The following is a 16,160-nucleotide window of genomic DNA, read 5'->3' as shown; positions in this document are numbered from 1 at the left end:
CTTTACCGACCACCAGCAATGAGTCGGTATTATACGGCCAATTGGTATTTCCTTACGTACAGCAGATAAATGAAAATATACAGAGCTCTATTTTATCGGACATATGTGGTAATTGCATTAGTCCCTCAGAATATTGATAATTATAATCATAGCAGTGACTTTTCCAATTTTTTAAATGAGAATCATGTTGAAAAATGTATAAACGTACCTTTGGATTGATGAAAAATTCATACTTGATGAAATCTCTCTGGAAAAAGAATCTCCTCTCATGATGAGACGCAAAGAGTTCCATTTCCTTGTAAACAACGAGTATATCCTCATGATCCTCGAGCGTTCGCTCTGAAAACACAAATAAAAATGACATTGAGAGCGGAATATTTCATAGAAACAGGTGATCCGAGAGTAGAACAAAACTGCGTATTATTCTGAAAACTCGACTCGGGGAATTTAATCAATTAGAAAGAGAGGTTGCATCAGCGGTAAATATTGATATCGCCGAGTATTTGACATTTAATTTCCACGTTTCAATCAATACGAGTTTATTCCAGAATGTTGGTAATTCTGAAAAAAAAAAATCGGAAGGACTTGTACTCGAGATGAATCAGATGCAGTCCCGGCCCTCATTAAAACGTTATGCCAATTATGCAAATGAAATTTTATGAGGATAAAATACTGGAGCATGTGGCAGGTGTAATTCCCGCGATGCATGCAACCCATTGTGCCTTTTTTCATTGATCGATCATTAACTGATTGCACTGGTGAACTAATGAATATCAAGACGAACAACTGCGATTGGCTATTTGCAACGAGAATTTTTTTGGGTTGACTTGTACTGTCATTAAAAGCAGTTTGTTAATTTGATCCATCGAACCCATTTGTGATCAGACCAGGATCACCACTTCATAAATATACAATCAAGGACTTTCCTGACCTGAGACAACCACAACACAGACCTAATTTGTGAATATCGATTGCGGAAGACGCTGTATATTGAGGTCTCTCAACCAAAACATTGCCTTTCGCTGCTATTTGTGGATTCGAGAACATGTCCCTCTTGTCGGGATCACAAGTCCATCGGTAATTACATTTTAAAATGAAAGATATTCTCCCACTTTCCATCATCGAAGCCCATCCAACTCACTAGAACTGCATTAAACAATGTCGCTAGCAATACTTAATTATCCTAAAAATTATCTAAAACCGTCTGCACAACCTGCATGATACCCCACGTCCCTGAGGATAAACCCATTATCAACATCCAACGACCTCGTAATATAATACAAAAGTCTAGTCTCTCCGGATTGCGACATAACGCGAACAAATCCTCTGTCTGTCCACGTGAAAGTTCCACAGCTAACTCAAACACAACTACACCCGAATTTCCTAATTATTCAGTACCCGATCCGTGAAATTCTCCAGGTAAATTGGAATACCACTATTTTCACTTCAACCAACTTTCGAATAACTACAGGTAAGGTCATCCTGAGCGAATGCACCAAGTTCTGATATTTCCATGAGACAACCTAAAATACCAACTTCGTCATTAATTCTGAAATTGATAAACCGAGAGTTCAGCGACAAGTAGCAACAGTATGTTAAAACCACTCCACGTATTAAAGAAAGAATAAAAAATATCAAGTCCCACCGACAAATATCCCAATCCAAACATATCCGAACCACCTAATATCAACACAAAAACTTTACCCCGATAAAGTTCGAGCTATTCAAATCCCTCAGCACAAAGAAAAACTTTTCCCTCAATCCCCCACCGAAAAACCCGTCAACGATCTGAAAATATTCTCCCCATTGTGCGAATCAGAGTCAATCAAAATGTATTCCCAATGGAAACTCAATTAAATAGTCATGTTGACCCAAAAAATTTTTCAAGAAAGAGCTCTTGACCCTACGATCCCATAATTAAACCCCAATTAATTTAAAACTTTCAACCCTATCTATGTCTAATCTATAATGGAGTATACTATGAGCAACTGAAAAAAAACTCACTCCCAGGTGAGAGCCCGGCGACGCCATTTTCATCGCATTATTTGCTTCACCTTTTCATGCCTTTTATTTAGCCCTTGTGCCACTGTTATCGTCCGACTGTTTACATCGATGCCAGGACGATGCCCTACGAGACGTTATTATCCCCACCTTCGATGTCCCTTGTCCTGACTCTCCAATAGCGCGTGCGCAAGGATGTTATTGTCTCCCCCCTCAACCACCCAGCAACCCACACAAACCAAGGTACGAGTATCGTTTCACCTCGTACGGTGATCATGGCCATTCCACTCACGTGCATGCGCATCATTCCGTAGTACTATGGTCACCAATACGTACACCCATATACACCTGTCTCAAGTCGATTCCCGCGTTGTAAATGCGCATGCGCTACATCGTACGCCAATCCACTCCGGCGTTAATTCAGGTTTATGAGAACTTATCCGCGATATTACAAACTCATGCTCTTGTCCGCGATAAGTCATCGACAGATCATCGATAAATTCCGGGGATTAATCACGAAGATTGAATCATTTTTTTTTTACTAGCCAGAAAAGAAAATTGCGCATTTCCCCGATCCCTAGTGACGTTTACTGATTTTTTGTTTGTCTGATAGAAATGAATTTTGTCACTGCAGTGAATTATTGATCTTTTGCTGTTTTTTTTTATTTAAAAAAATGATGGAAAAATGAGGAGCAATTAGACTGGGCAACATGAAAATGTCAATGGGAGGATAAAAGGTAGATTAATGAGAAAAGCTGGAGGATCACTAGGCAGTTCCAACTTAATCGGACGTGGAGCACTTAACGGTTGTAATGAGGGAGGCTTTGGAGGGGAATTTTTAATGACTTGTGGCTTGTGAATCAGCAGTGAAACTCTAACTCACCGATTCCGAGGTCTGTCCACGTCTCGATAATCGACCAGTCCATTCCACTGGCTCGATTTTTCACCTTGAGCAATTCACACAGATCCATCGTACGTAAATTCTTCTCAACGACAATTGTAGTCCACGTAAGGTCAGTGTTGTGAAATATTATCTCTGCCTGTCTCTCATCGTCAATGGTTTCGTCCTGGGATAGGTCCGATCTTCTCGTTCTCTGCATAAACTCGCTGAGATCGAAGAGAGTTGGACCAGAACCAAGTCGTTTGTAACTTCTCCCCTGGCCAGATGGAAAATTCGCCAGGCCCAGATTGCCACTCTCCAAGCACGAGCACATCTTTGGAAACCAATCTGCAATTCAAGAAATGATCGTTTAAAAAACTTTGACAATTTCCACAAATTCTATACCAAAGAGGTGAAATCGGTTTTATATCATCGATTTATCTGACAACGTTTTTTATAGAAAATCAAATCAACTAAAGACTCCTTCTCCGTTTTCACATCACATTAATTCTTTCCGAGGTACACCGATAATTATGAAAATTTATTACTTCGTTATCGAATTACTTGTGTTAATAAATATAGAAATCGGATTATTTATTATCGGTCGTTGTCACAATAATTGATAGTGAAGACCTGATTGAGGGATTCAATTGTAACAATGGAATAATTTTCATTGAGTAATGGAGGTCCATGTTATTTTTTCAATGGCGGGGGATTAGGGATTAATCAGATCTTCATAGGAAGGTAATTGGATCGTTATGGAATAATAACACAACTGCCACGAATATGAAAGCATCATCATATAAATCAGGTGCCGAGTAGAGCCCCTCTTGTGACCCATATTTTTTCGTTCATACAATCTGGGCTCGACCACTGTCACAACGTGATAAATCAATCAATAGTACGCGATCCGGTGGCCTTCGACACCCCTGAGATAAGGGTGTAAATAAATAGCAATTAGACGATTATGTGAGAAAGTGTTTTCAAAAGCGTCGAGTGTGATTCGTCACGATTTGTACAATTTCCACTCGTTCAAAATCAAAGCCTACCTTAATTAATCAGAGCAAATTGCGTGACTACACGTGAATGTCAATCGTGAAACAATTCAATCAATTAGTGCTAATTACATTAATTTTTTTCAATGTTCACCCCTTACGAATAAGTAATCCATCCAAATAAAAATAATTTCCCATAAATTTCTGAAATAATAATCGACCGAATTTTTCAATAACTGCAAAATTCACAATTTGCAAATATAATTCCACGAAGAAGATGGAAATAAACAATTTCAAGATAAAAATACCACGGAAAATAGTTAATCGACTTAAAAGCAAAAGGGCGGACATACGACTTTAGTTGTCGCAGGGATAGAAACATCCATAAACATAAATCCGTGGAATTTCCAAAACACCCTAAACACGCATAAACAAGATAAAATGAAAAATTTCCCCCATAAAGGCGAGTGTACGCTAGTGTTGGATCGATACCCCAAAAGTTTCAGATACGAGTTGAGCTTTTCGTCTCCTCGACATCCGCAGTATGGAATGCCACAACCAGAAATCTCCCAGCAATATCCTCAAAGTGGATGAAATATAAATACCCCCGTCTGGTTATTACAGTGTCAGCGAGAGTGGATTGTGCGAGAATATATTTTTAAATTGACCCAATAAAGCTTGGTCTCATCACGTTCGACTCGTGCCGTCTGAGATTGCCCTTGGCTCATCTAGGGTTGGCTGGTCAGGTTGAAAGGTCGAATCCCCACACGGTCCAGTTAACAATTATCGGTCACGAGAGCACCTTTGGCGTTGTCTCCCATACATATCTACATTTTTCGTTTTACGTCGACAAATCTGGCGCAAATACCCACGATCTTCGACGTCCTCTCCAAATCGAGAGATGAAAAAATCAGTTAAATTCGAATCAACCAGAACTACCAAATCTCTCATTCTCAGGAAATCCTAGATATCGATTAAAAACAATAGATCCCCCGCAAATTATAAATCAGTCATTGGGAATTGAGTTCAATTAAATTTTTAATTGGATTTTTTTTTGCTTGGTGTAAAACCGAGCCTCTCAAGGTCGCTCTCTCCAGACCGGCATCTCACGAGTCTCTCGTGTCGCCAAAGAGTGACCATTGGTCAAGTCTTGATGTCATTTCAACCCAAGAATCCAAGAACCCAAGACAAATTTTCCGCAACCAAACCCTATCGAAAATACGGACAGATCGGTTCACAATTATTGAAATCATTTAACCTCATTTGGAGCATTTGGAAATTGCCTCTTTCTCTTTTCTTCTCAGCTCTGTCCAAAAATAGAGCGAGTAGAGAATATGAATTAAAAAATAAACAATGTCGAGTTGACGTATTTACGCGTACCTGACAGCTCAATCAGTTCTCATAATAATCAAGAACTCGCTCTTGATGAGATACCGTAACCATTGACAAAGTAGCAACTCAACTTCCGAACTCACATTTATTGACCACTGATGATACCTCAACATCTGCAGGAATTGCATACCTGCCGTATCCACTCAAATCCCCCGGGGCCTGATCAACTCTAACAAGCAGGTAGAGAACCACCCATCCTAACCCCTGTACATCATCATTTTCAAATCTCGTTTATCGCCGATAATCTCCACTTCATAATCCTTATTAAATGCAAACCAACGTCTTCAGTGAGAAAAAAAAGTTTTTATCCTTAAAAGACTGGCCTCTAACCCCAGCGATTTGCCGTTCTAAAATTTAATGAGAAGAGTTCTAAAGTCTTCACTCGCAAAATTCATAAATTCTCGAGAAAATTCCCCCAATTTCCATAAATATCCAACTGAACTAGCGATAATTAAACCTTAATTATAATTAAATCATCGAATCACCGAATTGATGATTATCGATAATCTACAAGTTAATCGCAAAATCGAGACAAACTGGGTTGTTATTAAAAAAAGGCTCCACAATAAAAATTCTTGGATTTTAGGCTAATATTTAGGCTGATGCAGGTAATTCCGGAGAATGCCCAAAAATTATGGCTCTATCTCCAAAAACTAAAACTTTCTCCTCTCTGTGATCCAAAACAACCATTTAACCTTCCGTTCTTCCCCCATACTCTCCCGCACAAGCTCTGAATGAGTAAAAATGAATATTGCAATTTTGGTAGAGGTCTATAGGATGGAGCCGACTCTTCTCCTTCTGGCAAATGCATTATACCCTACCCGGTACATCGTAAAAATTTAGCACCGATAATTGCTGGGGATGGGATACAGCCACAGGCATACCGAGTTGCCTTGAAAGTCCTCTCATAATGCAGTTACAGTGCCAGTAAGGTGTGTTTCGCAAAAAAAAAAAGGAAATAAAAAAAAAGCCCGTATGTACTGCGTTTTTCGGTTGGAAGGAAATAATACGTGTGAGGATAATTGAATTACTCGAAAGGAATTGGTGAAAATTCGGAAGCGGATTTCGATTAATTTTCGATACATCTAATTGCAGTCTTCATTCAAAAACATTATCACATCCATAATTATTCGGCGACTGACAATGATAATTCCAAACTACGCAGAAGCAACACGTAGGGAGTTGGCGAATAATGAACACGAGCTTTAATTGCCCCTGAGAAAGCATTGAACGGTATTGAGAGAGTATCACTGGCGTAGTGTATAAATAAGTACCGACAATGTACGTGTATTTGCAACAGCCCTGGTAATGTGCAGACAGAGTGAACGAGTAAACAAGCTGGAAAAAGATATCCCCGGCTACAACGTAGACCAGCATGTCCAGCCTTGGCCTACTCACCTCACCTAACTACCACCTAGATACCGTGAAGACATATTTTTCTGTCATGAAATTATCTCTGAAAATTCACCCGATGATGATGCTTCTCAATGAAGTGAAAGTAATTACGGAATCATTGTCAACTCCATCACGAATCCATTCGAATATCCAGTCGGGGATTATTATCCGTCCGATGAAATCTTCTGACGTCTTCGAAAGGAGAAATTTCCAACGTTATAACCTAGGTTAGTGCGTCACGGTCAAGTCCCAAATTCGAAATTCTTCCCTCTAGTCAATTTGTAATATTAAATGGTATTGATAACGAATCAATATTGGTCCCTACCATTTCCACGAACGAGCAGTCCTCCTGGAGGACCAATTACGCTTGCAATAATTCATCCCGTAATTGTCTCTACATCAATAATGAGCCGTAAAATGAATATCTAACATTTTAATCCAGCTGTTCCGGACGTCAATCATCCCACGAAGGTTCTATTTCCCCATTGAAAAAAAAACCTAAATATTCCCGCTTGTGTGCAATCAGTTATGGCACATAAGTCAGTGAGCTTGCATAAATAAAGAGCAGGGCTCGATCCACGGTGTATAATCATGGGCCATAACCTGATATCACTGACAGCAGATCTGGCCATGTCAGAGCACTCCACTTATACACGATCCATGAGTTTTTACCATTTAAAAGTGATAGCCATTTTATTTTGATCAGGTGACCCAGTGAGCGCACGTCAGCTGATTAACATGAAATGGGTTTTCATTATTTACGTCATTGACCTTACAAACTGTTAGTCGAAAGGTCGAGTGGAGGGGATAGCAACAGCTATCACCTATTGATAAACACATTTACGTTCAACTAATTGTCGTCATTACACACAACAATTAGTGATGGAAACAAGAGGCAGGTCATTTCGACCGAAGAGATGGGAATAATTAATCCATGGGGTGCTACTCCTAATTATTCCCTAAAGATAGTACTCCACTGAAAATTATCCAATTGTTTGACTCCAGGCTAAGCTATTCTCGTTCCAACTTTCTAAATAATATCATCACCCCATTCTCGGAAATATCCGTTGCATAGAATCCCAATTTAGCCACCTGTTTCGAATATTTATAACCTAGATGAGCTTTACCCCAAAGTACAGTGGTAGCCAGCACCAAGTGGGTCAAAGGTTATGACATTATTGGATAGCTTGATGAAATGATGATTGAGTAATGAACCGAGTGGTAGGTGAATCGATAGTACTTTGCCAAACAACGAAAATTATCCACCAGAAATTGATGATGATTCAACAAATTTCTCCTCGGACCGCATAACATTTTCATAGTGTGGAGATATTATCGACTTTCATGTGACAGCAGTGTTGGCATTCTGTCGAGTCAAACTCGGTGTCTATTTTCGATTCATGAATAATCGGCATCTTGAGGGGGAGTTACAATGGATCACTTCCGAGAAATACTGCAACACGTGATCAATAAACTATCATGTTCTGTTACTGTCATAATACTTCAAAGGAAGGAAAAGCTATCGCTAAGTTCATTATGTTGTAATCGTGCTACAACTGGTAATATTCCTAGTAGTGTTTCCCCGATATGTTTGTTCTACCCACACGGAAATGAGAAGAGCGTAGGAACTTCGAAGAATATCTTGGTATTTCGTGGCTTTCAATAATATCGAGAATTAAGTAAGACGGTTTGAGCGAGCATGGGATTAAAGTGTCTGCCAGGACCTTAGATGACAGTCGAAGGTTGTACCAGAGTTATTCCCTTTGGTAAAAAGAAGAGGAATATAAATGGGAAAGGGGGTATTAGATGGTGGCAAAATACGAGTGGCAAGAGAAATTCTCAAGTCTCTGGCCGACAGCCAGAGAAGGAGCGACTCACTAAATTGATTGTCTTTGATGGTACAAAGCAACGAATGCTGAATCTCCGATCAGTTAACATTATGGAAGGAATGAATAAACATGTGGCATCGTTGTTACTTGTGCTGAGCCTGAGAACATCCGAAACATCAATACTACGCAGAAACCTAAATTCTCCAATTGCTTTAGTCCCCGAGTAAATTCAACCTAAACTTCATACGTTGACCATTTATATTGATTCAACTGGAGAAGCACTAAAACACGAAAGTGTCACCGAGTCACTCGTGCAACTGATTTATTGCTTGCCTCTAAACAGTTTAAGCGTCGTCGGGTGAAATTGCCCACATTCCTCGGTCGACTGATATCACCGCAATCTCAGAATTAAACGAACCCCATCGAATTTGCAATAGAAAAACCGCACCGGAAGACATATTTCACGGACACGAGATTCAGTTTATGGACGCTAAAAAAAAAGTACCGATTATTGGTGATTTTTTACTTGATTCAGTCTGATAATCTATATTACCAGTGTTTCGATTCTAGGTAATTATTTCCCCAGATGAATAATAAAAATTGATCGATCTACCCCTCAATTTCTCCTCCACGTGCAAAGGCTCGAATGATATCGCTTGAAAAAAAATTATAAGGAACAGGTGGAGCTCTCAATATTTACGAAAGACGCTATTTCACTATTCCAGGTACGATTGACTTGAGGACTACTTAAACTTTCACAAAAGTTCTCTTCGTACCGCAGGTCAAGGTCCCGCGAATTCCCGATTACGAATGGCTAATTAACTAAATTCTTCGGGTGAAATGAAAAAAAGGTGTGTGTATTCAATGCGAGTACTGCTGGAATGCACAAATAATAACAGATGCTGTACCATAATATTTTTTACAGCCTGTTAATGTTACTTGCAAGCGTACGATTTTATAAAACATCTCTAGATCCCGAATTAGTGGTCTTAACACGTATTTTTTAGCTCTGTACAATTGAGCCCAGGAGCAATTGGAAAATGGATCGAACCACCTGTGAATGCATCTGGCTGAGAAAAAAAAATTGAATTTTCCCGGTTTTCCCGTCTTGCATTAGCACGCTGAATTCATCGTGTGCATTCATCTCTCTGGATTATTCTGGCTCAAGATTTACACTTTGAAATTCTAAAGGATTCACGCGATATGTTAAAATGAGAGACGAAGAATAAGGTATATTGCACTAATCCCGTGAAATATATCATACTCCCGAAGAATGGACACATTTTTTAAAATCCCAATGAACAAGCTTCCAGAGTATAGAGGCAAAATTATCAGAATTGTCATGCTTCCAACACAGCCGTATCATATTCATGACGTATGGCAACAATGGAACATAAAATACGAGTAAGTAAATTGATACATAAGCTGTGCTAATGAGACAAATTGTAACTAAATATTCAGTGTAGGTGGCTTTTATACGGGGGGTCATTGTGCTTCAGGAAGTGAGAACATCAAACTTAATCGATGGGTATGTTCGGTTGCCCAGTACAATAAATTATTAACCGAGAGTTAGTTCATGTTCGGGGTAACACTTATCGTGCTCATTTTATATTGTCAATCGTGAATTTCGTGAGTGTATGCGTTAAGAGATGAGAAATACTTCTGCCGAATGACTTGACGCATTAGAAATTTCAGATCCATTCGTTGACAATTAATCCGAAATAAAAATAAAAAAATTTCGACGATCTTGCGTCAGAAGAATTTCATTCTCTCGCGGCATTACATCGTAAAATCTGATTGCCAAATGAATTACAAAATGACTAAAAATATAAATCACGGATATACCTGTTAGTGTTTTCTACTGAATAATAAAGTGTTTAATACTCACGGTGATGCGTGGGATAATTATTGTTGTTATTCGACAAAAGTCTGTAATCCATGTTGTTGAGCCCTGGGTGCACTACCGCCGTTAAATGGTTCGTTTTTCACGTTTACCAAACAATTCAGAAATGTTTGGCAAAAGAAAAATAAAAGGCCCGGACGTTCGGTCTTAGCGTTTGTTTCACGAATAGCCGGATAATAAACCTCAGTGATCAATAAAACGAAGAAGGATCGATCGATCGTTACGACACGTCGATATGCCAATCGGCAGACGATGAATTCATGAGATGATACCGGTAACACGGTTTACCATTCAAACGTATCATCTGAATGTCTCTAACAGGATCGGCGATATGTGCAATCTCGGACACATCAGGTCGACAATTAATCCCCACAGCACGTCTAAATAAGAAAAAGAAATAAAACAATTTTTAAAAAATAAAACAATTGAATGATTTCCGCTTTGCGACTTTGGCGGTCGTGTTTATTATTATCATCGTTGGCTTCCAGATGGATTCCGCGATTAATTTCCGCATTTTACTGACGTTTCGCAAACATTACAGTCTGCATCTTCAGGGCTAAGATATCCGATTCTGAACTCCGATATCAGAGTGCAGTCCTTATATATCTCTTGCGGTAGTTGTGGTAGGATTGTGGGGGAAGAGGGTTTAGCCAATCACTTTTTTAATTGATCAATTGAAAAAGTTATTGTGTATTCCTCATACCCCTACTACCACCACCGCGAAAATGATCATCGGAGCTTTTAGCCCTGAAGATGCAAACTGCAATGTTTGAGAACATCGGCAAAATTCTGAAATTAAACGCGCTATCCATCCAAAAGCCAAGTATGATAATTGAATAATTTGAAAAAATAAAAAAAACCACTAGTCTAGGCACATCTATTCACATCCACTGTTTCCATAGAATTTTAATTGATTTGGAATTAGTACGACTGATTACCCACGAATTGATCAAGCAAATCACAAATAATTGCAAACGATATCCCACAGAAATTGATGAATGGCTCAAGATTATTTATGAAATGTCATAATGTTTTGTATCTTATACGAATGATGCATTGCTTTCAGCAGAAAAATTCATCTGACTCTGAGACAAATGCTCCAAGAAAATCATCACCGGTTCACGGGTGAATATTTCAATAACGGCTGAGTGGAATCCCCTGAATTTTACGTCATTATCAAAGTCACTCTCAAGCTTCAAAATGAGATATAATTTTCTCAAATCCAGCCGTTCGATCGTGAGCTATTGACGATTGATGATCGATCGAAACCATATCGAAATAATAAATCACGCTAGAAGCGCCAATCTCAATCATTAAGAAAGGAATGAAAAGAGAATACGAAAGCACATGTAGCGCTAGAAGTTTTACGGCTTATTGAGTATTTTGCTCTACCACTGGCATTCGCTGGTTCACGGTTGTCTTTCCTCTCTCCATTCCATCGCATACCGTCACATCCATCGTTCTTTGGTTGAGAAACCCATGCGAAGTCTTGGGACCACACGGCGAGTTCGCGTTTTTCCCCGCATATCTTTTTTGTCCCACTCCCACCACCAAACCCCCCCCCCCCCCTGTCGACCCCCGCATTTATCTTTATTCTCCCTCATTCGTTTCAATCTCCATTATTCCTTTTCATCATTTTCGTCTCTCTCTTTTTTCGCGTGTGACCATTTGAACTTGTCTACCTGGAACACACGACGATGGAAGTACAGCATGGAAGAGTCATAAGCAAAAGGTACCACGATGGGCACCAAACGAGCCAAAGGTCTTTGGTACCTTCACCGAACAAGACCATCTTTCGCACCAGAATGCTCAGACAATTGGTTGCACACGAGAAGTGAGAGAATATTGGGAATGAGTTCTCGTCCATGTGCATGTATATATTATTCTCAAAAAAAAAAAATATTCAATGACTTCAGCGATAATTGTAATGAAAATTATTATATTACTTTGAATTCATATGCACCGATGACTGATAATCAAAACGGGGTCTAATTCAAATTTGCTCAAGACATAAATTCAATACGTTTAGTTTTTGCGAGTGTATTTGCTTGGGAGGAATATTTTTTCTTCCCAGTATAAAAGCTACTTGGATATCCTTAATATATCGAAGATGCATGTGGTTTTTATATGGGTCAGATAAAACTGCACCGCAAAATGAAAAAAAAAAGGATTTGTTCCCATATTCATACATATCGGATGTCAGTCAGAGGCTGCGAAAGTGGATAAAACAGGACGAGCCCCCGATTCGAATAAAAAGTCACTTCTAGTCGCTTAATCTCGTACAATGTATATCTTCCCAGGAGTGAAACGAGTGGAGAGGGATGGTGATATAAAACTGGTCATTCAGGTATATCTCCTCCCCACGAATTCCGCATATGCCTCACCTCGGCACTTAATACCGACAAACCCCACCCAAATACGGGAAGCAATCCAACTAGTCGAAAAATGCACTTTTCCGATTGTCCGACGGGTGTATATCATGTACCAGTCGTAAAGTACCGAATTTCATTCACGTGAGTGTGCGTATGTCAGCGACAACGCCTACATGTGGACTTCAATTCTGAGTGGGTTGTAACGTGTGTATCAGGGAACGGAATTTACGTGACATGAAGATTAACGCTTGCCAAAAATCTACCTACACGAGCGCTCGTCGTGATGAAAGATGTCCAAATTCATTGCATCTTTTTTTAATCTTTGTTGTATTTATTTGGATATTTCATCCTTCTGTGGCTGAATCCTTGTTGCCAATAATTGATTTTAGAAAAAAGTCACTTTCCTCTCTCATGTTTTTTTTATTTCTTAATTTTTCCTATATGCGAGATAAATGATAATTTAATGGAGAAAATGTAGTTTGAAAAAAATGACTTTTCTTCCCGAAAATTATGATGAGAAAGATATTTCAAAACTGAAATAAACCAGATAACAACATCGGGGATTTTCGGATTAAAAAACCACTTACTCAGACAGGGAAATAAACCGATAGTTCCTCAGCGATAACACCTGTTAAACTATCGAAATGATAAGCCATCAACGATCAACAGAACTATTTTCCGCACTGTTGATTGAATTCTCACGGCGGAAATTGCGTTCGATAATCAATTTATCACAAAAGAAAAAGTCCGGGGCATTTCGAGATTACATATAATCTCGATAATTGTAATAACAGTCGTGTCACGATAACGATCATGGGGGTATTGGTAGCGTATGAAGTGTGAATATGACAGTCCAGCGTAATTTCACTATCTCCAGGATAAATCCGCCTGAATGAAATGCCCCACATGTAATTAGCAATGATCAGTTTTCTTACGGAGATTACTTGCAATGGATGAAAGATAACAGAAAGGTGTGCACCACCGATGAAAGAATATTGGGATGACTGAATCGAGATTCATTCAATGAAATTTAAATTAAAACTGCTGACTCAACGCTAAATCCATGAAGGTCTGAATGGGCAGAGATTAGATGGAGTTCTGGGCAAACTCAACGATCATCCTGGCCACCTCTCAGGAGACTATAACCCAATCTCCGGTTATAATGGCTAAAGCGAAATTGCCGGTAATACTTCCATCATTTTGAATATTCATATGATGAATCCTTTGTCGGAAACGGTATCAAATTCAGATTGGCCCCCACCCTCGTTCTCCAATTTTACGAATCAATTTTTTGTGTGTTAATTAATAGAATAATTGATTATTCAATGAATGTGGCTTCAATTTATCGGAATAATTGAAAATTAATTGGAAATAGATTTTTTTCTGCGTCGAAATGTCCGAGTATCGGATAGTTATGAAGTGTTATTTAATAATACCGGGTTATACGGAGTTTTAATAATTTTTTTTTTGATTAACGAATAGATAAAAGCTAGTTTTTAATGGCATATCTTCATGAGTCAGGAGTCACGAGCTCCCGCCAAACAAGTGTCCCGTTTTGTGCGTCACGAGGTGTCGGTTCACAGAGTCTCGCGCCTTGACGTCACAAGATAGTAAGAGATCACCGTGGGGCACTCAATCTGAAGAATCTTAATTTCCCAAGTGAAATTCAATCCCCAAGTTCACTGGAAACGCTCCAACGCAAAGAAAATATTTGACGTGCAACTGCCGTTCCGGCGAAAGCCCGATAAATATTGCGTCGCGATAAGACAGAAACTGAAATTGAGATCAAAAATGCTATCTCCACCACTACCTGAATTCAAAAAAACGCAAAGGCATGCGCCACACACGTAACGTCTCCCATGAAAAAAAAAAGCAAGACATCAGGAAAAAATTGGTACATAAATTCTGACGCAATGTATGTCGCGAGAGATAAAGAAAAATTGAATGAAAGTCCAGCGCTCGTGCGTCAACGATACCACGGTACATTGACTAGTGATAATTCAAAGAATTCCGACAAATACCGATAGGACATTCCATTGCAAATTCAGATTAGATCCACAACCCTTGACAAATCGCGATTAAATCAACCAACCTCGCCCCCCTCCCCAGTGAAAGTCTCCCCAAAAAAGTAAAAGTCCCACTGATGTAACACTGAAAAGTGACTCAACGAAAAATCGAGTCGTGAAAAAAAAACACGATCAAGTAAAAATAAAAAAGCATGTAAACACGGATGGATAGATGTGCACCGGACCGTAAATAAATATTTGTTAAAATGATCAGAGGCTCACCAACTCGTTCCCATAATCCTCCAAAAACTCAGGTCATCGACACGAATCCCCTCCCCCCCTCACGCCACCCCGTTAAAAACAAACACAACCGAAAACAATATCCACACAATCGCCCCAGTCCATTAATTACACTGGCATTTCCCCCACTCCGCACTTGACGAAAAATCGTTCTCGGAATGAGAACTGATGTTGGTTGCCGCGAATGTAAACAAACGTAGCTCAAAACAACGCACAGATGTTAATTCCGAGAAGGCCGAGTCTTAACATGAGAACACGACTAAATCCAGCGAGTACTGAATAATCCACGAGTGTCATAAAACCACAGAGAACGTAAATCCCGATCGCGAAAAAACGAGGCCCCCGAGCACGAAGTACACAATGTCCTCGGGTTCTATCAGACTCAAAGACAGACGAAGAATCTTTGTCCTTTTTTTTTTATTTATCGATAAAAAGAACAGTAAACACGGAGCGACAGCGTGTAGCTCTTGTGGAGCCTCGCGTAGTACTAACCTAACGATTCCCGCCGACTCGAAATGCGGTACCCCGACGCGCACAATCCGCACGTCGGGTGCTCGCGAAGTCACACGAATGGAGGCGATTGTGTTCGAGACGCGACCAGACGTAAATACTGAAGTAATGAAAAAATTACGGCCGCTGGTTACTACATCACGGTGAAAATGAAAAAACCGAAATTTTTTTCAGTTTAACAAATGAGCCGATAATTTCGTATTCGTAGGAGGCTTCACACTCAAAAAACCGCCATTTTCTCTGGGTTCAGGATATGTCCACGACAAAATCGTTAGCAGTGGTGGAAATGATTTGAAATTATTTTGAATTAGTTAATTTTTTTTTTATTGCAAACATTTGAAGAATGTATTTTCACACCACGATTCTTTGAGATCGTAAAATAAATTCACGACGTTCAAAAATTTTACGGAATTTCTCTAACGAAATAATTAATAATGATAATAACTTAAAATTCGTTCGTATTATTTGGTAATGATTGATAATATTCATAAATTATGGAAATCAATCGTGGCCTTGAATTATTTACATCTCCCCCAACCTCAAATGTTCTGATTTCCAGGCAATTTTCATTGACGTA

The 16,160-nt window shown here is 39.3% G+C and overlaps 1 protein-coding gene across 2 annotated transcripts in view; it reads right to left on the bottom strand.

Moving 5' to 3' along the window:
- Nucleotides 1-15,546, bottom strand: part of LOC105268907 (growth factor receptor-bound protein 14) — a 131,131-nt gene extending 115,585 nt beyond the window's left edge. For both annotated transcript variants that reach the window (XM_011308819.1, XM_011308824.1), the window contains exons 1-4: nucleotides 15,056-15,546; nucleotides 10,381-10,775; nucleotides 2,885-3,229; nucleotides 209-339 (exon numbers count right to left, since the gene is read on the bottom strand). In XM_011308819.1, the coding sequence (XP_011307121.1) occupies nucleotides 209-339; nucleotides 2,885-3,229; nucleotides 10,381-10,432 (528 nt within the window). In that variant the 5' untranslated portion in view covers nucleotides 10,433-10,775; nucleotides 15,056-15,546. The remainder of the gene's footprint in view (nucleotides 1-208; nucleotides 340-2,884; nucleotides 3,230-10,380; nucleotides 10,776-15,055) is intronic.
- Between the last annotated feature and the right edge of the window lie 614 nt (nucleotides 15,547-16,160).

The sequence above is a fragment of the Fopius arisanus genome, unplaced genomic scaffold (assembly GCF_000806365.1).
Source record: "Fopius arisanus strain USDA-PBARC FA_bdor unplaced genomic scaffold, ASM80636v1 scaffold00003, whole genome shotgun sequence".
In the NCBI taxonomy this organism is placed as follows: Eukaryota; Metazoa; Arthropoda; class Insecta; order Hymenoptera; family Braconidae; genus Fopius; species Fopius arisanus.
The sequence above is the reverse complement of the archived record's forward strand: the minus strand, read 5'-3'. Positions and strand labels throughout refer to the sequence as shown.